The 23,180-nt window shown below is 36.9% G+C and overlaps 1 protein-coding gene across 1 annotated transcript in view; it reads left to right on the top strand.

Moving 5' to 3' along the window:
* The first annotated feature begins 870 nt into the window (after positions 1–870).
* The window catches only part of WDR41 (WD repeat domain 41), a 35,043-nt gene continuing 12,733 nt past the window's right edge, over positions 871–23,180 (top strand). Inside the window, exons 1-9 of the mRNA XM_058170046.1 lie at positions 871–1,085; positions 3,421–3,533; positions 5,365–5,413; positions 8,951–9,082; positions 9,544–9,606; positions 11,713–11,824; positions 14,120–14,182; positions 15,399–15,506; positions 19,746–19,927. Coding sequence (XP_058026029.1) covers positions 1,035–1,085; positions 3,421–3,533; positions 5,365–5,413; positions 8,951–9,082; positions 9,544–9,606; positions 11,713–11,824; positions 14,120–14,182; positions 15,399–15,506; positions 19,746–19,927 — 873 coding nt within the window. The 5' untranslated portion in view covers positions 871–1,034. The remainder of the gene's footprint in view (positions 1,086–3,420; positions 3,534–5,364; positions 5,414–8,950; positions 9,083–9,543; positions 9,607–11,712; positions 11,825–14,119; positions 14,183–15,398; positions 15,507–19,745; positions 19,928–23,180) is intronic.

Here is a 23,180-nt window from a genome sequence, read left to right as displayed (position 1 = left end):
AAGTGGAGACTGAACTTAGAATGGCTACCTGTTTAAGAAAGACAGAGATGGCATTACGGTAGGTGCTTCTCCAAACGTTGTGCTGGATTACTTCAATAGTTGACTCTTTCCCATGTTAGCTTGAGTTGGAGCCCAAAATCTGGAAAATCAGAGTGCTTATCCCTGCTTCAAAATACCAACAGGAGATAAACACTTGATGGTATTCCCACTTATAGGCAAGGAGAAAAACGGCTCCTGTTGAGTTTATGCCTGTCATGCAATTGCTGAAAACTGAGAATGTCCTTATAAAAGCATCCAACTCCCCATAACTTCTGGATATTTCAACTTCAGATCCCTCCTTTCCTAGACAGTTTGGGTCATGCTGGCTGGGAATCGAGGGAATTGAAAGCCTATATATTGGGAGAGCACCAGGTTGATGAAGACCTCCTAGCTCACGTATTAAGATTGACAGGGTGCCAATTTGGCACCTGATATACCATATAACATAGCATTGTAGGGCTGGAAGGGACCTTAGAGGTCTTCTAGTCCAGGGGTCTCCAACCTTGATCCCTTTAAGACTTGTGGACTTCAACTCCCAGAGTCCCTCAGCCAACAAAGCTGGCTGAGGAACTCTGGGAGTTGAAGTCCACAAGTCTTAAAGGGACCAAGGTTGGAGACCCCTGTTCTAGTCCAACCCCTTGCTCAAGGCAGGAGACTTATAACATCCTAGTCAAATGGTTGTCCATTAGTCGGATCTAGTTTAGCATCCAGGAAACCTGCAGGAGTTCAGGGAAAAACCCAGAGTTTCTGTGTCATGGACCGATTAGCCGCGGAGGTATCTCCTGAATTTTCTCCCTCGACCAGCCGCCTCACTCTAGTACCGGCCTCTACGTCGCCGGTTCCCCACCTCCCCTCCCCCCTAGCAAGTACGGCGAGAGGTGAGGGACAAGACTTCCGCGTTAAGCCCAGGGACGCCCGCTGCGCCTGACAACGACCGGCATTTCAACCGGAGACACGAAGGCCGTCATTCCAGGCGCTGGACTCCGCCTCTCGCAATGCTGCGGTGGCTGATAGGAGGGGGCCGCGAGCCGCAAGGGTTGGCCGAGGTAAAAAGCCCGCGATGGGTCGTGAGGGGCGTTGATAAGCAGAGGTGCGGCGCGTCAACGGAATCCTTGGTTTTCCTGTCCTGACAAAGGGAGGCATTGTGTTTATTTCGTTTATGTCCGGTGGACGCAGCGCTGCCTCTGCCTTGAGGAAATCGGAGCAGTGTCCAGGGCTTTTTTCCTTCGGCGTAGGCCAATTACATAGCCTTGAGCCTTGGCAGGTGGTAGTTTTCTCCAAGCCCTCCGAGGAGGTGGCCCTTCCCAATTCCCAGAGTTCCCACATTGCTGGGAATGAGGGAAGCTACTTGTTGTTTTTTTTAGAGACCTCCGAGTTGCGAAAGACCGACCCCTTGGTAACTACAGAAGAACCATTATCCCTGCAACTGGTTTACTCGGAGTAGGAGAATCGCCTCTTATTTTTCAGACCGAGTTCCTGCCCCTTCTGTGTGTTTGTCTGAAGTGAATATGAAACTGAACTGTGCAGCTACTCTTTCTTCCTCTTTTAAAAGAAAGGAATAAATAAAGGAAACAGAGGCAAAAAGACTGAAGAAACATGGGAGAGAAATGGTTGAAAGTGAGAGAGAACTCTTGAGAAAAGAAACATGGATTTAAAATGGGAAATGGCTGATATTCAGCTTCATAAGACTAAATGCACTCCTTTTTCAATGGAAATGATACGAGTTTAACAGCCACCTAGAACAGGGGATTACAACCTTGGTCCCTTTAAGACTTGTGGACTTCAATTCCCAGAGTTCGTCAGCCAGCTCTGGGAGTTGAAGTTCACAAGACTTAAAGGGACCAAGGTTGGAGACCCCTGACCTAGAAGACTTCAGGACTTGGTTTACTAGTTTTCTTGCCACTTAGATTACAATAGAGGAAGAAATTGCCAAATGTTTTGTCAAGTTCATCCTGGCTCCCAAATTGTTAAGTATCTAAACCAGGGGTCTCCAACCTTGGCAACTTTAAGCTTGAAGGACTCCAACTCCCAGAATTCCCTAGCCAGCTTTGCTAGCTGGGGAATTCTGGGAGTTGAAGTCCTCCAGGCTTAAAGTTGCTGAGGTTGGAGACCACTGATCTAAACAATATAGCGCTGCCAATGATTGGCTACAGTCTGCAGGATCTGGAAGTACATAAAATGGCCTTAGAACATGTAGAATGGTATTGCCTCCCTCTCACTTAATAAGAATAGGAGAGTCATGCAAAACCCACTGTTGACAGAAATAGCAGAAACCTTTAAATGATTCATTTAAGACTGAACCAGCAATCTCTCCCTCCCAGGTTAAATGTAATTCCCCCTTTTGTTACAGACAGCAATGTATAGGCTGTTAAGCAGATCAGTAGATAGAGGGCAAGTGAGGAAGAAGTGGATGAGAAGTCATATACAGTCTTCCTACTTCATTATGCCTACTTCCTTTGCCAGTTGACGATCAGCTATGGTATTTTTGGACATACAAGGTAGTCCTTGACATATGACTGGTCATTTAACAACTATGACCATTCAAAATTACCATGGGCTCAGAAAGGGTGCTTTCTAGTCTGCTCATCACTTTCACTACTTTCACTATTCAAACACCAAGTTATAACTTAAAAGGAAATTGGTACAAAATGCGTTTATTAGATGCCTACCTCCAATGGATTCTGGATGTCATACAAAGCTAGCAAAAAAGGAAAGAAAGAAAAACCAAAACCATAAAATCATAAAAACAGCCCAGACTGAAATAGTCTGATAAACCAATGAAGACAAGCAGTGTCGGAGATATTTTAAAATGTTATATAGATGGTATACAACTCCATCAATAATAACTGAAAAAAATCAGACTGCAATAAATGTTGGAAATGTCATGAAACAGAAGGAACATTTTACCGCATATGGTGACATGTAAAAGAACTCAAAAGTACTAGAAAGACATACATAGTATAATGCAGAAAATTGTGATTTGAAATTAAATCATAATTTTTCCTAGTAGTAAATCTCAGGGGGGAAAATCAAGAAAAATACTTTAAAGAGATTCATGATTAGAGCAGCAAAAATAAACTAGACTCAATATTGGAAGGAAAAATACAATTCCGACAATATCTGACTGGGAACTTAAATTTGGAAAATATGCAACTATGCTTAAACTAATAGGATACTTATACAATACAATTTTAACTAAATTTAAGAAGAATTGTTCCCATACATACAATATATTAGCATGGTAAATATATCTGCTTATACTCTGGCTATTATTAAATCAGTAGTTAGGATCGGACCAAGAGGAATAGAAAATGGGTATAATCTATTGATTGAAAAATATTAAGACTATAAATTGTGTGATGCTCAGTTTTATTTTTCTAGAAATCTATACAGACTATTGGTGAAGAACAAACTCAGAATCCATATACTGAGCTTCTTGTGCTGAAAGGTCACCATGATATAGTGCGTTTTCTAGTGGCAATTGATGACTACAGGTGAGACATTACTTCTGTATTCCTCATTTGCACTGTAAAGATGACTTCAATTATTTTTTTAAAATGAATCTTAAATGTTTTGCTTTCCCAAATTGAAAAATATATGATGGACAGCTTAGTTCTTATATATAAATTAATGCAAGAAATCCCTACAATCTTTTAGCCAATTAAAAGACATCTGTCAAAGATTTTGACAGAGCAAGTTGTATGATTTTAATTGCCATTTAGCTTTCTCCACTTCACTGAAAACAGATGTCTCAGAATGCATTATTTCACAACAGTTATATACATTTTATAAGTTGTTTTCTTATCAGCAAAATTGGAAAGAAAGCATTTTACAGAAAATGAAAGATACCTTACTGTGATTGTGGTGAATCACAGAACAGATAAAATGAACTACAAATTATCTATTGTTATCAATTATATCTCTCAAATATATGACACTTTATTCCATATTTTTGAAGATCAGGTTGTGTTAATTTGTACGAATGTTAAATTCAAATTTCTTTAGTTGAATAGTTAACACAGTGAAATGTAGTACAGTTTTAAAGCAAATTTGACATATTAAACTAAAATCACTTTTTGGATAATATTTATTTAAAGAGGAATAATTTATACACAAGAATATTATGTCTTCCTTTAATTATAATACAATTTTATTTTCATTGTTCCTAATTCAGTCATTAGAGGATTTTTAACTAAAACATGATTATCTTATTTGAATACTTCCAACAATATTAGCATTGTTACTTGGTTTTTGAAACAATTTCATTTAGTTTTCATAGTTCTTTGATTGCATTTTTGTCAACTGTTGTAAGCCAGGTTTCATGCTTCAGCTCTCTAGATAATTTCATCTTATTCAGAATTTTGCAGAGGGATTTTCTTGTTTTCTCTGTGGCTCAGCTAAAACCAGTGAGTGGAAAATTTTCTCAGATTGGTTTCTGAAGATACTAAATAAATCCTGTATCAACCTAACAGGCAGCTGCTTTTCACTTCTTTTCTTTTATGTTTTTGAACATGAAGAGAAGGTCATATTGATTGCAAGATCACTAAAGAAGGCTAAGCCTTAGCAAGCATCTTTCAAAAAATGGAATGAAATAAAATTGCAAGTAATACTCTAGCATTTGACACATTAAACTGGACTGAATTCGTAACACACTTTAAAATTGCTTGTTTGACCATTTGGTGCTCCTCCAGGAAATAGACAAGATTATAGAGGATGGTGATCATGACTGGAAAAGAATCAGATGACCCATGAAACACCAACTTGGTGAAAAGAAATCCATTTGCAATATGAGATTGATCTGGCAGGAGAATGTCACATGAAAGCCTGACTTTCATAGTTTAATTTAAAAACAACAACACTAAAGCATTGTTCTTATTGAGACATTAATTCTTTCTAGAAGATTTTAAAAAGTATATCTGTGCTACATAATGTGTTAGTAGTAATTCAGTATATAGTTTCAGAATTAAATTTAGCTTGTAGAGGGCTAGTGTTTATTATCTGGTTTCAGCCATTACTTTTTAAAATAATGAAAACCAAAAGTGTTTTAGGTGACTATTTTGACTGTGTTACAACAAATGAATGCAGAGGTGCTAGAAATGGAAGCCTGATCATATAAAAATATAATACACATTTTATTTATTCAATAATAAAAACATAATCTCATTTTGAAGATTTAAGTATACTTTCTAAGGTTCAGTTAATATTTTATCTCTCTCTCTGTATATATCTGTCACTGGTCTATTTAAATAATGATTATCAATAAACATTTTTATTGCTTTTTTGTAATGTAATTACAGATGTCTTCAATTTTTTTTTCATTACTAGGTTTGCATCTGCTGGTGATGATGGAATTGTATGTCTCTGGAATGTTCAGGTTTGTTTAGGAAATTAAAAAATTGTTTATAAAAATATCCATAGATGTAGATTGGGTGATGTTTAAATGCATGACCTGCTGAAACATAAAATTAGCTATTATTTGTAATTCATATTCCAAAGATTTATAACAGAAGCATTATTGCAGAAATAGAAATATAAATTTAAAAATGCACTCTGTAGGTCATAATAAAGAACCATGGGTTTATTAATGTAATTTACAGTTGAAAGGTGAAGATGAAACGAGCATTTAGATTATATATTTGCATATCTGCAGTATTAGAATATTTGTGCAGAAATTGTTTAATTACATGTTTTGTAATACTGTTAAACCAATGGACTACTTTTTAATTTTATATAACTAGACACTTATGCAATACAGGTAGTTCTTGAGTTATGACAGCAATGGGGACTAGGAATTGGGATAGCTCACCTAAACATGACATCATGTGAATGCATTGTTTAGCAATGACAATCTATGCAGTTCCATTTGTTATTGTAACCCCAAGATCTTTGGTTGTTTATCAGGAACCAGAGGGAGTTCCAGGTACAGACTGCTGGGGTACTGTGGGGAGGTGGGGGAGGGTACTGGAGGAAATTGGGAGAGGTCCTGAAAGGCTTGTTACAGGTGCACACAGGAGCTCACTAATTGCTCATTTCTAATCAGACCACAACTGTGTTTATCACTTTGCTTCAGCTTTCCTTTTTCTCCCATTTTGAATGTTCATCCAGGTGCTGGGATAATTAGCAAGAAAGGAATTATTGTTTGTATTTACATTCATACAGAGGAAGGGATTGCAAGAGAGTAAGTAGACACACAATAGGAAATACACATAGAAAGAAATGGGTTAGCTCTTTGCCTAGCTTGTGCATGATTCCCTGTTCTGAATTTACCAGGCAAACAGCTGCTGCTAGCAGATGTGTGTTCCTCATTGTATGTCTGCTTATTCTTTGACATTTCTTCTTCTTCCGTCTTTCTGTTCTGCGAGACAGAGGGGATAAAAACAATGGGTCAGTCACAGCAGAAATTGCCTAAAAATATTGCTTAAGCCATCTCTCCACTCTGCAAGGGCGAGGGAGGGGGGAACCCCCATCAAGCACAAGACCGTGTACTAACTGTAATGGCAAACTTATGGCTGAGAAAGACATACGTTGCAAAGGTCTTAATGTCTTGGGCTGGGTCACAAACTTACATCTTCAGCACCATCATATCGTTCAGGACCTTGGAATGGTTGCTGTACCAAATCTACTGTATTTGTAGATGGCAGAGTAGGTTGAAGCAGATTCTTCAGTTGTTCCTTGTGTGGCTGATGTCAGTTTTTACCTTTTTCCTTTTAAAAAGCATTTACAGTCTAAAGTAGTAATAACAAAAGTTTTATTCTTTCAAAGTGCCAACTAAATTTAAGAAGTCACAGCAAAAATTTTACTTGGCTTTGGGGTTCTGCATATCTTTTCATTATTTTCCATATCTAGCATTAATACAGTAAATCATTTTAGTTAATATAAACACAAATCAAATACAATAATCTTTTAAAAAATATTTTGTATTACTAACAGAATTCAGCTTTCTAGTATAAGAACTCTGGTACATTTTTAGAAAAGGCTGTAAAATTGTATTTTAGAAAAGGCAGGATGCACTTCATTCGGGGCATTGAAACTTGCATGGTGAGATGTAGAAATATTTTTCAAATTTTGCTATAAGAATAATTACGAAGGAATTAAAAGTCATCATTCTGGGGTAGATTTTCATTCATTCATTGACTCATTCACTTTGTATAGCCACCCATCTCACATTTATGACCCCATACAGTGTCTATGGTATTACTGGAAAATATTCTGCCTGAGTAACTCAACAATGGCCACAGGATTGGAAAAGGTCATTTTACATTTTCCAAAGAAAGGCAATGCCAAACAATGTTCAAACTATCGTACCATTGCACTCATTTCACATGCTAGTAAGGTTATGCTTAAAATCCTACAAGCTAGGCTCCAGCAGTATGTGGATTGAGAACTACCAGAAGTACAGGCAGGATTTCGTAGAGGCAGAGGAACTAGAGATCAAATTGCCAACATACGCTGGATTATGGAGAAAGCTAGGGAGTTCCAGAAAAACATCTACTTCTGCTTCATTGACTATGCTAAAGCATTTGATTGTGTGAATCACAACAAATTGTAGCAAGTTCTTAAAGAGATGGGAGTACCAGACCATCTTATTTGTCTCTTGAGAAACCTGTATGTGGGTCAAGAAGCAACAGTGAGAACTGGACACGGAACCACTGATTGGTTCAAAATTGGGAAAGGAGTCCGGCAAGGCTGTATACTATCACCCTGCCTATTTAATTTATATGCAGAACAATCATGAGAAAGGCAGGGCTAGATGAATCAAAAATTGGAATTAAGATTGCCGGAAGAAATATCAACAACCTCAGATATGCAGATGATACCACTCTAATGGCAGAAAGCGAAGAGGAACTAAAGAGTCTCTTGATGCGGGTGAAGGAGGAGAGTGCAAAAGTTGACTTGAAACTCAACATTAAGAAAACTAAAATCATGGCATCCGGCCCTCTCAATTCCTGGCAGATAGATGGGGAAGAAATGGAGGTAGTGACAGATTTTATTTTCCTGGACTCCAAGATCACCGCAGATGGGGACTGCAGCCAAGAAATTAAAAGACGCTCCTGGGGAGGAAAGCTATGGCAAATCTAGACAGCGTACTAAAAAGTGGAGACATCACCCTGCCAACAAAAGTGCGTATAGTCAAGGCTATGGTTTTCCCAGTTGCAATGTATAGCTGTAAAGGTTGGACCATAAGAAAGGCTGAGCGCCAAAGAATTGAGACCTTTGAACTCTGGTGCTGGAGAAGACTCCTGAGAGTCCCTTGGACTGCAAGGTGAACAAACAAGTTAGTTCTAGAGGAGATCAACCCTGACTGCTCTTTAGAAGGCCAGATCCTGAAGATGAAACTGAAATACTTTGGCTACCTAATGAGAAAGAAGGACTCACTGGAGAAGAGCCTAATGCTGGGAAAGATTGAGGGCAAAAGAAAGGGACGACAGAGAACGAAGTGGCTGGATGGAGTCACTGAAGCAGTAGGCATGGTTTAAATGGACTCCAGAGGATGGTAGAGGACAGGAAGGCCTGGAGGAACATAGTCCATGGGGTCGCGATGGGTCAGACACGACTTCGCAACTAACAACAACAATTCTGCCTGAAATTTTGAGAGCTTCTACCACACAATGCTGATTAACCTTCCTCAGCCTACCATTATCCAGATGTGTTTTCCATCACTTAATGTAATCGCTAGCTAGCGCGGTGAACAGATTTATAGGAAGTGGCTGGGTTTTCTGGCAAATAACAGCAGCAGGTGAGGGAAGGTTAAGCTAGATGGACTAGTTATTTGCATCATATAGTATCAGTTCTCATTTTAAAATAAATAATGCTTTGAGGAGTCTGATTACTTGTATTGTTTCTTATGACACATGTTTCTGTATTCATTTAGCACTGTTATTATAATAGCAAGTTTGTTTTTGTTTTTCAGACTGGAGAAAAGTTATTTGAGCTACATGCACATACACAAAAAATTACAGCTCTTGCAGCTTTTCCTTTGTCAGATACCTGTGAAGAAAAATGCCATATGATTTTGACAGCAAGTGCTGACAGAACTGTAGTTGTATCCTTTACTTTTTGGCTAGAGAAATGCAGAATTGGTTTGTGTTGCATAATAAATGATGTTATTACATTAAAGTTTAGGGTTTTAATGAGCAAAATGCTATAAAAGCAATATACTTTCATCATTTCTACAACAAATTGATGTATGGCTAAAGAGGTCAGTGATAAGATGCAGTTGTGAAACAGCACAATTCTTCATTGCATGAACAAAAAGGGATCAATAAAAACACTCAGGAAAAGATTTTACATGTTTGCATACCTGGTGCTTTTTCTTCTCTTACAGTAAGGAAATAATGTCTTCTTCCATCACTTGTGTGCTCAAGGAAACACTTTTGCATAGGAAATAGCTGTGGGAAATAGAATCATATCTAATGGACTCCTCCATTTTATGCCTCCTTTTTTTTATTATAGTCATATAAGGTATTTCAGCTGCTATTCTTAGTCCTTAACGATTGAAACCAGGTTTGGGATTGTGATAGTGGCAGACAAATTCACAGAGTATCCTGTTTTCATTCCACCGTAAAGGTAAGTAAAACTGGATGAGATTTTGTCTATTTCATTTATTTAGATTTTAATCCGCCATCAGACCTAAGGATGCAGTTCTATCAGCTACATATTTGTTACACACTGTAGAATCCAATTGCGGCTAACAAATTTGCACGTTTAGTGTTTGTCTGTGTCTAAGATTAGACACTTAGATACTTTGGGTTCCTTTTTAGATACCTTGAAAGTTCAGCGAACCATATATTTTCAATCTTCTTAGTTAGAGCACATTACAATAGGATGGATTCAATCACTTTGTCCATTTACTATTTACTATTGTTATTAATCACTACTATAAATAGCTTTGTATAATCTTGGAAGCCTATGGATCTCAACCAATGTATTCTTGATTATTTCTCAAATTACATCTATGAGATTATGGTGGAAGACTCCTTTAAGTGCACAAATACATGTTTCTATTATTTATTAGAGAATTGCACAAAATCCTCATTTAATGACCACAATGGAAACCGGAATCTTGATTGCTGAATGAAGTAATCATTAAACAAGATGCTCACATGACTGCTTTGTTCAACAGCTACAATCCCAGCACTACTAGTTGCAGTTAAGTGATCTCCTGGGTCTTTTGGATGGATCAAAAGAGCTCCCTGTCTTTCATTCTTAAGCTTTCCTGCAGCCACTAAAGGATTTCAGCTCCCTTCTGTGTACCGAAGGGAGATCCTTCAGCAGGCTGCAGGTACGGAGATGAAATCTTGAAGGATTTCAGCTTCCATTTTCTCCTTAGCTTGCAACCTTCCTGCTGTCTTCTCTATTGACTTTCTGGGAAAGCTCACAGAGAAGATAGGAAATGACAACCACATGATTGTGGAGCATTTGGCAATCAGTTATAAATGTGAGTCAGTTTCCCAATGCCCGAAATGTGGTCATGTGACCAAGGGTGTGCAATGTTTTATGATAGCCAGAAATGCTTTACAGGCCATAAAGCAGTCTTTACAAGCTGACGTTGTATCTTTGAATGGTCGTTAAACAACTGGTCATAAGTCAAGATTGTCCGTAGTTCTAAGTTTCTATCTGACACAGAAAGTGGAAAGCAATGTCAGTATTGGTCTTTAATATTGATATTTTTCAGGTGGCAGTACTGAGCTACTATATGGTAACTTCTCTGTAATGTAAAATCTTAATTTCAGTTTTCTATATTTAATGTTGACCTATTTGAAAAACTGGAGCATCTCAAGGACTAATCATTTTTGTGGTATTCAAAGTCTCATTTTGAGTTGCTTCCTTTTAAACAAAATTAGATGCGGGATATGAAAACATTCTTAATGTGATATTGTCTTGACAAAAAAAACTATTTCAAAGTTTTGAAAAATATACAGTGCAATCCTATTTAATTTGAAAATAAGTGTTATTGAATATAGGGGGCGTAAAGGCTCAGAGGATAAAGATGCTGAGCTTGTCAACTGGAAAGCTGACAGCCTGGGATCAAGACCGGAGTCCTGTGTGACCTAGCAGTTCAAAAGCATGCAAATGCAAGTAGATAAAAAGGTATCACTTCAATGGAATGCTAACTGCATTCTGTGTGCCTTGGCATATAGTCATGCTGGCCACATAAACATGGAAATTTCCTTGGGCAATGCTGGCTTCTTCAGCTAAGAAATGGACATAAGAATTACCCCTAGAGTCAGGAATGTCCAGAGGGGAAACCACTATCATTAAGTGTTGTATCTTGGAATTCTTGATGAACGTATCTTTTCTTTTATGTACACTGACAGCATATGCACCAAGACAAATTACTTGTGTGTACAATCACACTTGGCCAATAAAAAATTGTATTATATTGTATCGTATTGTATTCATTACCTTTTTGCCTTTGAGAAGACACATATTCAACTGCATTTATAATTCAACATGATCTTGAAATACTAGAGTTTCCTTTTTTTCCTTTCTGCTTCATAAACTGCATAAAGCTCTATAAATGATTATAAATGTTACTGGCAGGAAATTAAATGTTTTAATATCTGAATGATAGTAGGAAATTGAATGTTTTAGTATCGAAAACTGATAATTTTATTTGAAAACATACTTCAAAAATATTACACATTATATATCTGATTTTGTAATTTGTAGTGTTTGACTGTTCTTCAAAGAATGGATGTATGGCTCTCTGGAGGAAGTGATTTGTGTGTTTGGAACCAAAAATTAGATCTCTTGTGTAAGACAAGTCATCTAATTGATGCAGGTAAACAAATTTAAATAACTTACAAACAGTAAAATGAATCTATAAAATGTTATAGCATTAATTTGGCAAAGTCTCTTTGATACTAATGATAACATTATATTAAAGCTTAATAAAAGTTAAAATGGATACTATTAACATTTCATACAGGACATTACATTTTGATATGTAATATTTTATATAAATTATGTTAAGTATACAGCTGTATAAAAACTACATTTTAGAAGAAAAACTAATATTAAATAATACACTATTTGCTATACAAAAAATCCTACATATTACTAAAGCAAATATTAAATTTTAATATTTTATTTAAAGTAAGATATTAATAAAGGAAGGAGAGAGAAATTAAAAACATTGAATAAAAATATAAGTACAAAATTGAACAACCAAGCAAAGGAAATTTATATTAAATATGTATAGAGATAGAAAAAAAGAAAAAAATAATTAAAATTTTAGGTTATTCAAGTTTTGAAGTTTATAGTTTTGAATTTTGTATTATTTTATTTTTAAAGAATGAATTAAATATGGATCATACTTGTCTTGCCACTCCTTCAATATAAGTTAATGAAAAGGGGAATTGACAAATTATATATCCAAAGTTTTTCATAAATTGAGAAATTTATTTATGTTCGTTTTTATTTCTTGTTTCTAAAGTGCCCATCTTCTCAAATTTCAGAATTGGGAGATATAATTTAACAAGTAATTGACATTTTGACAAGCATTTGGTTTACTGGTGTATATGGAACTACAAATACACATACCCATATCAAATTTATTGATTTCAAATATATTAATTTCTGTTTCTAAAATATAGGTAAAAAAGGAATAATTGTTAGAATTTATTTTCTTACTGGATATATACAGGACTTTCAAATATAACAGTAACAAGAGCTTACTTGCATTTCCCATCATTTTTGTTGTTTCTTTTCATAACCCAATTATTTTGCTTATCATCCTTGACTGAGACATCCTTTCATCTTTGATTATTCTTTGAATGGCTTATTGTTTGTTTCTTTACTCTTGTTTATCTGACACTGATTCCAACTTATCTGGTTGTTTATTAGATCTGTGATGGGATCTGATAGAGCTGTTGGCCTCTTTCCTTGACTTTGCTTGAATTGAGAATTATCTCAATTCATCTGCTAATTACTAACTTTTTCATGTGCCAAGTCTCTAGGAATTATTTTGCATTCTTGGATCTGGCTCGGTCTAAAATTGCTATTATGTAGAAGAAACAGGTAGTAGATTGGCTGAAGATATCTATAAATGTAAATTGACAGAAGACATGTTGAAAACTCCTTTTAATTTCACAATATACTGACAATTTCAAACACAGTTTGATTTGAAAACTGGACATTTTGACCATGGCCAGATGTAAACATGCAAATGATTCCTAGAGAAGCCTGACATATATGTCTGGATTGAGACATATATGTTTTGGCCTGAACATGGAGTAGAATACAAATGTTCCAAGAATAAGTGTTTTTTATATGAAAGAAGAAGAAAAATCCAAGGTCATTGATAGTATGCAGTAGCAAAGGTGAAACGGGAAAAATAAAATGCTGGGAATATTGGGAGATGGATGGACCCAATGGGATATCCACCATCCCTGACTTCAAGTTCAGCATATCCAAACTGCCTGCCCATTTCCCCAGTTTTCCAAGAGCTTGCCTTTCTTTATGCTGGTGTCCTTGGTTTCATGTGCAGCGTAAGAAAAGATAGGGAATGAAAGGCACTTGGCTAGTTAGTAGATGGGCCAGCTCACAGAGCATTCAGGGAAAGATAGAAGAAATGGAGAAAACATACCAGTCTTCCCCTACTATGCTTGTGTGATTACCCTGGATTTTCTTTCAACTGAAGTCCAAACCCACCAATTTTGGGGGGAAGGGGGTCTGGTTTTTGCTGAACCACACTACATCCAGCACAATTTGGCAGAACTGCTGAACATAGTATTTGTTTCAGGTTTGAACACATTTTCTGCTTCATGCACATCTTTAGCTACATAAGCCCTCCCAACACTAGCCATTGTCTCAAAATCTATTGATAAAAAAATCGGAACATCTTTCAGGGGGTATCTTTGTGTTTTATCTTCTACACAGATAAAAATGGTTTTCTATAACTTTTTTTTTTCATGGCTTTCATGGGAAGTATTCCTATGAAGAGCAAAACACTTGGAAATCATAATATCGACTGGTTTAAGTAGCTGAGAGTAGTACATAACTTTTTTTTAAACAACATGTAAGCTAGAAGATATTAATTTCCTATTTGTTCTGCTTTCCCCCTTTCTTAATAAAGATATCAGTGCTATGATTGAATTGCCGAAAAATTGTGTGGCAGCAGCTGTTGGCAAAGAATTGAGTAAGTATCACTGTAAATTAAAGGAGTGCCAGCTCTTGTGGGCTGAGCACCACATCTGATTTTTGAATGACTAGAGCTGGAATCCACATTTCACATTTCAAATAATTGATGGAGCCAGAATAAGAAATGGCATTTAACTTGTATATAATATAATTAATTAAAATGTAATATATCTAAATATAGGTAAATTGATAGTTCACTGAGAATGGAATATTTTTTTCTTCTGTCATTCAGATTTACATGTGGTTGTACATTCCTGCTATAAATAGTTATAGAGAGTAAGGAAGATGACCTTGATGAGCTAGGCAAACTCCAACAAGCTGTAAAACATTGTGTATGTCCAGAGATAACATTCAGAAGTAGCTTGAGCACACTCCTCCTTATAAGAGGAATAGAAAGTACAATATATTCAGACTTGAAGATTGTGCTACTATAGCCAGTCTTAATAAAAGTAATTTTAGCCTTACTGTGGAGTTGATTTCTTGGCCTGGTCTAACCAGTGAGACTGACCTCAATCTTGCAAGCCACTTCCAAACATCTTGATGTTCTTGACTTAGTGTTTAGCTTGGCAATGTAGCTTGTATAGCTCCATTATTGATTCAGATTAATGATGGTTGTAGTGTCTCAGGGTCATGTGGTCACCCTTGGCGACCTTCTGATAAGCAAAGTCAATGGGGAAGCCTGATTCACTTAACAACCATGTTATTAACTTAACAACTGCAGTGATTCACTTAACAAGTGTGGCAAGAAAAGTCATAAAATGGAGCAAAAATCACTTAATAAATGTCTCACTTAGCAACAGAAATTTTGAGCTCAATTGTTGTAAATTGAGGACTGCTATAGTTAACTATAGTTATGAATTGTGATATCTAATTCTTTCACTGAAATCACGAAAAGGTGCCTAGATGATTTGCAGCATAGTGTACTGATAGATAATTTTCTAGCACCTCTATCATTTATAACAGAAAACATTGTAATTTCAAACATTAAAAGGGATTTTTCACCCCTTTCATTTTTCCCCAAATACTTCCTAACAATCATCTCGAGTAAACACAGAAAAGAAGGCATGGTAATGGAATGGTATATCCTGAAAAAAAGCGTTATGGGCGAAAACTACTACAAACATGTTGCTGATAGGAAGTAAAGAACAATATTTCACATAATATAGTTTCCTATACTTTAATAATTTTTTTTAACATGAATCTTGTCTTCCAAGTAATTCTAAAATTGAAAGCTTCCAGAGATGGAACCGAATGGGATGTGTCTGAAATAAAACGACTTATTGATCACCAGGATAATATTGTGTCATTGGTCAGTGTCAGTGGTAAGCCTGTTTCCAGTTTTATTATTTGTAATGATTGGTACAACACTCATTATACATTACATATTTTCATAACTTTCTTCTACCTTTGCCAACAAGGTTTATACCTCTATAAACCTTTCCCTAATAAACTTCCCTTAGAAGTTTTTGTTTTTAAATATTCCAAATGTCTATATTAGAAATATGGAGAAGGGCGTGGTGGCTTAGTGGTTAAGACGCTGAGCTTGTTGATTGAAAGGTCAGCAATTCAGCGGTTCAAATCCCTAGTGCTGCATAATAGGGTGAGCTCCCGTTACTTGTCCCAGCTTCTGCCAACCTAGCAGTTCGAAAGTACATAAAAAATGCAGGTAGAAAAATAGGGATCACCTTTGGTCCCTATTTAGTCATGCCGGCCACATGACCACAGAGACGTCTTCGGACAGTGCTGGCTCTTTGGCTTTGAAACGGAGATGAGCCCCTAGAGTCAGGAACGAGGGAACCTTTACCTTTACCTTATGGGGAGAGGGGAAGGGAGGAATAAAGATGGTACATTTTTTTTCAAAAAGTTTTTATTTTTATTTCTCATAAACATATTTGAGTGTACAGTCTTTTATCCATCATCTTATCTTTTAACTTTCATTTTTAATTGTTCAGGGCTGCTCTTTTACCATTTACCCTCCTTTATTTTACCACAACCTTTTCTCTTCTCCTCCCCTTCTCTTCCTTCCTCCATCTCTTCCTACTTTCTTCTTTTGCCAACAAGGTTTATACCTCTATAAACCTTTCCTAATAAACTTCCTTAGAAGTTTTTGTTTTAAATATTCCAAATGTCTATATTAGAAATATGGAGAAGGGCGTGGTGGCTTAGTGGTTAAGACGCTGAGCTTGTTGATTGAAAGGTCAGCAATTCAGCGGTTCAAATCCTAGTGCTGCATAATAGGGTGAGCTCCCGTTACTTGTCCCAGCTTCTGCCAACCTAGCAGTTCGAAAGTACATAAAAAATGCAGGTAGAAAAATAGGGATCACCTTTGGTCCCTATTTAGTCATGCCGGCCACATGACCACAGAGACGTCTTCGGACAGTGCTGGCTCTTTGGCTTTGAAACGGAGATGAGCCCCTAGAGTCAGGAACGAGGGAACCTTTACCTTTACCTTATGGGGAGAGGGGAAGGGAGGAATAAAGATGGTACATTTTTTTTCAAAAAGTTTTTATTTTTATTTCTCATAAACATATTTGAGTGTACAGTCTTTTATCCATCATCTTATCTTTTAACTTTCATTTTTAATTGTTCAGGGCTGCTCTTTTACCATTTACCCTCCTTTATTTTACCACAACCTTTTCTCTTCTCCTCCCCTTCTCTTCCTTCCTCCATCTCTTCCTACTTTCTTCGTTCTTCCTCTCCTTCTCTTTCCTATTTCCCCTTCCCTTCCCTCACTCCTCTCTTCCTCCCTTTCTAACCCTCTCTCCTATGCCTCTTTCCCCTCCCTTTTCTTCCCCTCCTTTTCCCTCTCTACTATCTCTCCCTCTCCTTTCCTTTCTTCTCCCTTCCTCTCTCTCTACTCCTTTCCTTCTCTCTTGTTGTTTCCCTTTTCAAATCAAACTAGAATGGTATTCAAGCAGCCCTGATTATCTATGTGCATCCATCTTCATTTCAGTTTCTTATTTGTTTTTTTAATAATTAATCTGTTTCATCATTTGTGTACACTTTTATAATAATCTCACTTTTTCCCTCCCCCCCTTTCCCCCTTTTCCCTTTACCTAGGCATCGTCTGGGTTTCTATTCTTCTAATTATTTTTTCTCTTTCATCCGTTCCCTATCTATTTTATCTCCATACCTTTATTCATATTTCTTTTCTAACCAATCATAAAATTTTCCCCATGTCTTGAAATACATCGACTCCTCTTTATCTTTTATTCTCAGTGTTAGTCTGTTCATTTCTGCACATTTTAAAATGTTCTTTATAATTTCTCCTTCCATTGGGATTTTATCTGCTTTCCAATTCTGTGCAAATACAATTCTGGCCGCTGTTATTATATGAATAATCAAATAGGTATCTTCTTTACTCTATTTCTACGGTAATATTCCCAATAGAAATATCTCTGGTCTTAACTCTATATGTTGCTGCAGCATATTTAGCACAAGTAGGCTCTAACAATGTCCGTATTTTAACCCAATAGTACTTTGCTTCTTTGCAGGACCATCACATATGATAATATGTCAAATATTGACATATATGTCAAATTCACGGCTGCAGGCTGGATGTGTCACACGCTACCCATGCCCACACCTGATTTAGCGAAGGGGGAAAAATTGTGATATGTCACATTATGCCGCCCTGACGATGCAAGTTTGACACCCCTGTTCTAGGCTGAAGGCCACCCGTAGCCTTAAATGGTTTGCAGGGTGCCACACTCCCATCAAATTGGAGACTGGGCCAAGTCAAAGATCAAATTTAATTTAGTTTACATCTAAATTTAATTAAATATTTACAGACCTCTCACATCCTGGACATAAACTGTTTCAACTCTTACCCTCAAAACGACGCTATAGAGCACTGCACACCAGAACAAGAACAGTTTTTCCCTGAATGCCATCACTCTGCTAAACAAATAATTTCCTCAACACTGTCAAACAATTTACTAAATCTGCACTATTAATCTTCTCATCGTTCCCATCACCCATCTCCTTCCACTTATGACTGTATGACTATAACTTCGTTGCGTGTATCCTTACGATTTATATTGATATTGATTGTTTCCTGATTGCTTATTTGTACCCTATGACTATCATTAAGTGCTGTACCTTAGAATTCTTGATGAACGTATCTTTTCTTTTATGTACACTGAGCATATGCACCAAGACAAATTCCTTATGTGTCCAGTCACACTTGGCCAATAAAAAAAAATTCTATTCTATTCTATACGATCCTGGCAATTGGTGACATTTCCAACATTTGGCTGATTTATCTTTAAACATCTTAACTTATCTTTCTGGTGGGCATATGCCATCTATAAAACATCTTATACATGTTTTCTTTATAAGCTGTTAATTTATAATTTCTTTCCCATAGCTGTTGCCATTTCTCCAGTTCAATAGTATATCCAAAAGTTTTTGCCCATGGTATCATTGTTTGTTACTTCTTTATCTTCTAATCTAATCTGCAATAAATAATTATATAATTTCCTAATCATTTTTTCATCTGTTCCTGTCAGTATCACATCCAATTCTGATTTCCTCAAATTAAAATCATATTGTCTACAATCTGCTTCAAACCTTGATTGTATCTGCAATCTTGTACACCAATCTGTCTCAATCCCTTGACTCTCTAATTCTTGCCTTTGTTTCAGTTCTCCCCGTTCTGTTAAATTATCCTTGTATCTAACAATATTCCCCATATTAACAATATTTGGATATGTCAAAGCTTTTATTGTGGAAAGCCACATTGTTATTTTCAAATAATGTTTTTCTTTCACTCTTTCCCATACTGATAACAAACCATTTCTTATATAATGTCTCTGGAAATATCCGTGTATCCTTTATTTCCCGTACCATAGGAAAGCATGCCAACCTAGTTGTAAATCATGTTCCTACAGTGTCAATAGTCTTATATTCCTCAGTAGAATCCATTCTTTAATCCATGTTAATGCTGCCACTTGGTAATACATTTCCCAGTTCAGTAGTCCAACCCCCCCTCTAGATCTTGCATTTTGGAGCATTTTTATGTTGATTCTTGCTCTTTTTCCTTGCCACACACATTTCCATGTTTTTCTCTTCAAATCTTCAAAATACTTTTTCTCCAATTTTATTATTATATTTTGAAATAGAAATAACAGTTTTGAAGATAATACATTCTTGTAGGCTGACTTGGTAAAGATACAGAATCTTATAAAGATGAGTCTTTTGTGCTACACTAAGAGACAACATAGTTCTGCTGTCTAGTAAAAAGTTATAGTTCTATTTTAGAGAGCTGAGACTAAGGTAACAATAAAGTGAAATTAAGCTTCTCGGAAATATTTTAATGGTTGGTTTCAGCAAGTCATGGTTAATTTAAAGTTCATCAGTTGCCAGCCAGTAGCCTGCAGTAACAGAACATTTTACTATGTTCTCTATGACTTTACTAAATCCTTTTGTTTGGAAAGGATACCCTTTGCAAACATTTCTCTTTATAAAACATAATATATTGTCCATTTTAAAATCCAAATGTTTGAATAAAGAATAGATTGCTATTTATCAATATCAATATTTACTATTTTGATATCTAGATTTGATTTTTGTGACTGGCTCCCATGCTGGTGAAATGATTGTGTGGAATTCGTTGGATTGGACAATGCGAGGGTATGAATGCAACTGGGATGCATCTCTTCATGTGAATCCCCAACAAGAAATAAAATTATCACAAAGTCAAAATGAAATGTCAGTTCAGGATTTAACTTCTGATCATGAGGTAAAAATAATACTATAAAAAGTATGTAAATTACATGTTTCATTGTTAATAAATGATAACTTATTACATAATTGGATTATTTTTCAGTTGTATGTTACGTTCAACCCAACTAGAAATACTGTTAATCAGTCCTAAGCAAAGGGTCTATGGATAAAGTAATCTTAAGTTTGAAAATTTCCTTTAGCATTGTAAATGAAAATCATTCATATGTAAGACCATAAAATGCAGATGGATGATTTCATTTCAAAACTGAAGTAGAATATACTTTAATGTATTTAGTACAATATTAGTAGTAATGAGATACATGGGAATATGAAAAATATAATTTGTGAGCGAAATCCTCATTATTGAAATGAATTCTCATTCAGAAAATATTAAATTCTTTAATATTCCTCTTGTTTTCTTATTTTCCTTATATTTAATAGTAATATTAAGATTTTGGTTTACTTTATTGACTAACCATAATTTACTGAGTGTATTTGGCAGTCTGTGTACATCAAGTTGATCTTGCTATATGAGTCAGAGGATTTATGATGCAGCTAGGAATACTATGCATGTTGTTTTAAGTTGCATGAAGGAAGGGGTACATGTACTAAACACATAAAATAATGATAACTTCCTTTGCAATTAAGTAAATTTTTGTATAATTGGTGCACATGAAGAGAAATATTGGCACATTATTTTTTTAAAAATGTGGGCCTCTGGTGGCTCAGACTGGTAAGACAGTCTGTTATTAACAGCAGCTGCTTGCAATTACTGCAGGTTCAAGTCCCACCAGGCCCAAGGTTGACTCAGCCTTCCATCCTTTGTAAGGTAGGTAAAATGAGGACCCAGATTGTTGGGGGCAATAAGTTTACTTTGTATATAATATACAAAAGGATGAAGACTATTGCTTGACATATTGTAAGCCGCCCTGAGTCTTCGGAGAAGGGCGGGATATAAATGCAAATAAAAAAAAATGTTGTAACACGCAGGAAATCAACTATACTTTGAGTTAGTGCAAACCCTGCATCTGATGGTGAATATTGAATTTGAGATTATTGAATTTGCTACATCTCTAATTCACATGTTTATGATAGTCTGCCATCATACAGGCAGTCCTTGACTTACTACCAAAATTGAGTCCAAAATCTCCGTTGCTAAGCAAGACATTTGAATGAATACTAAATGAATAATCTGTATATAGATCATTCTATAGCCACAAAATGCTGGAAATACCAGGAGTTTTGTCCACAATCCAAAAGAATTTTTTTAAAAAGAAAAATTCTGTTTAGCTCTCAGTAGGGAGGAAGAACATTAGATTCAGAGACTATCAGTTCTGTTCTTAAGTCAGAGTGATCTTTGCAACTGCTTGTCAAAGTGCAGCCAGTTGGATAGATTAGGCCCATGATGGCGAACCTATGGCATGCGTGCCACAGCTGGCATGCAGAGCCCTCTCTGTGGGCACACGCCATTGCCTAGCTCAGCTCCACTGCACATGCGTGTGCCTACTGCTGGCCAGCTGATTTTTGGAATGCACAGGTGGCGGGGCGCATGCGGGAGATGTGCGCACATGCACAGGGGGCCACACGTGCAGGTACAGGGGAGTGTGGGGGAGCGGCGTGCGTGTATCAGAAGTACAGAAACAGGCCAATTTCCGGTCTCCGGAGAGCCTTTGGAGTCCGAGGGAGGTTGTTTTCACTCTCCAAGAGCCTCAAGAAAAGCCTCCAGAGCTTGGGGAGGGCGAAAATGCCCCTGTGGTGCAGGTTGCTAAAAATTTTGAATCCTACCCCTTTCGCTCATGCATAGGGGGCGTGCGTGCATGCGCGGGGGGCACACGTTGCATTATGGGTGCCAGCACGAGCGTTGTCCCACAGGCTCGCTTTTGGCACACGAAGAGAAAAAGGTTAGCCATCACTGAATTAGGCAATCATGGAGGGTGAAGAGACATAGTTGTATATTTAGGGATGCTGCAATAAGATGTTATTTTCAATGAAGGTTTCTTTTCATAAGGTTTCATAAGGATAGAGGTAAATCCTAAAGATGCAGGAAATGCATCACTAAACAGTGGAGATGAATGCTAGAGAGGAATAAAGCTGCATACAAGGCAGACATAACACCTGTGACAGTGTAGACATGCAGAGGAGGCGGGGGAGCGTGTGTGTGTGTGTGTGTGTAGAGTGCCCTCCGTGCCCCTCTTTGGGTCCCAGGAGGCTTCAGGGAGGCCTGCTAGGCCCAAAATGGGTGGTGGTGGTGGCTTGTGAATTGGTGTTGTGTGCATGCGCAGGGCGGTGTTGTGCACGCATTGTATTATGAGTGTGGGCACACACATGTGCGCTGTCATGCGCACATGCCTGCTTTCAGCACATAAGGACAAAAAGGTTAGCCATCACTGGTATAGGATCTCCTACTTGTACAGGGGCTGGCCTTAGAGGACCTTCAAAGTCCCTTCAAACTCTGTTATTCTATTAAATAATTGAGTTGCTGGCAAAGACCTAATAAAATAGGTTTTGTAGTTTTGAGTCCACTGAAATTGGGTGGCCAATAAATTTTGACAACAATAGTAATAATAATACCTGAAAAACTGTTTTTATGTTTCATATTAGTTATAATTAATTTGATTATAATAATAATAATAATAATAATAATAATAATAATAATAATAATAATAATAATAATAATAATAATAATAATTTAATTTGTATACCGCCCTTCTCCCGGAGGACTCAGGGCGGTGAACAGGCAGATAAAATAAAGACAATACATTCAATAAAAACAATATTATAAAAAACTTATTCCAATAGCCTAAATTTAAAATACAATACAAAATATAAAATAAACCCCAATAAAATCCATATTTAAAACCCTATTAAGCCAGTCCTGCTCGAAAGAATAGATATGTTTTAAGCTCGCGGCGAAAAGTCCGGAGGTCTGGAAGTTGTCAAGTCCTGGGGAAGCTCATTCCAGAGGGTAGGTGCCCCACAGAGAAGGCTCTCCTGGGGGTCGCCAGCCTGCATTGCCTGGCTGACGGCACCCTGAGGAGGCCCTCTCTATGAGAGCGCATCGCCGGTGGGAGGCATGTGGTAACAGAAGGCGGTCCCAAGATATCCCGGTCCTATGCCATGGAGCGCTTTAAAGGTGGTAACCAACACCTTGAAGTGCACTCGAAAACCACAGGTAGCCAGTGCAGCCTGCGCAGGATCGGTGTTATATGGGAGCCACGAGTGGCTCCCTCTATCACCCGCTGCTGCATTCTGAACTAACTGAAGTCTAA

Source organism: Ahaetulla prasina, chromosome 2, assembly GCF_028640845.1.
Source record: "Ahaetulla prasina isolate Xishuangbanna chromosome 2, ASM2864084v1, whole genome shotgun sequence".
Classification (NCBI taxonomy): Eukaryota; Metazoa; Chordata; class Lepidosauria; order Squamata; family Colubridae; genus Ahaetulla; species Ahaetulla prasina.
This window is presented reverse-complemented; position numbering and strand designations above follow the sequence as displayed.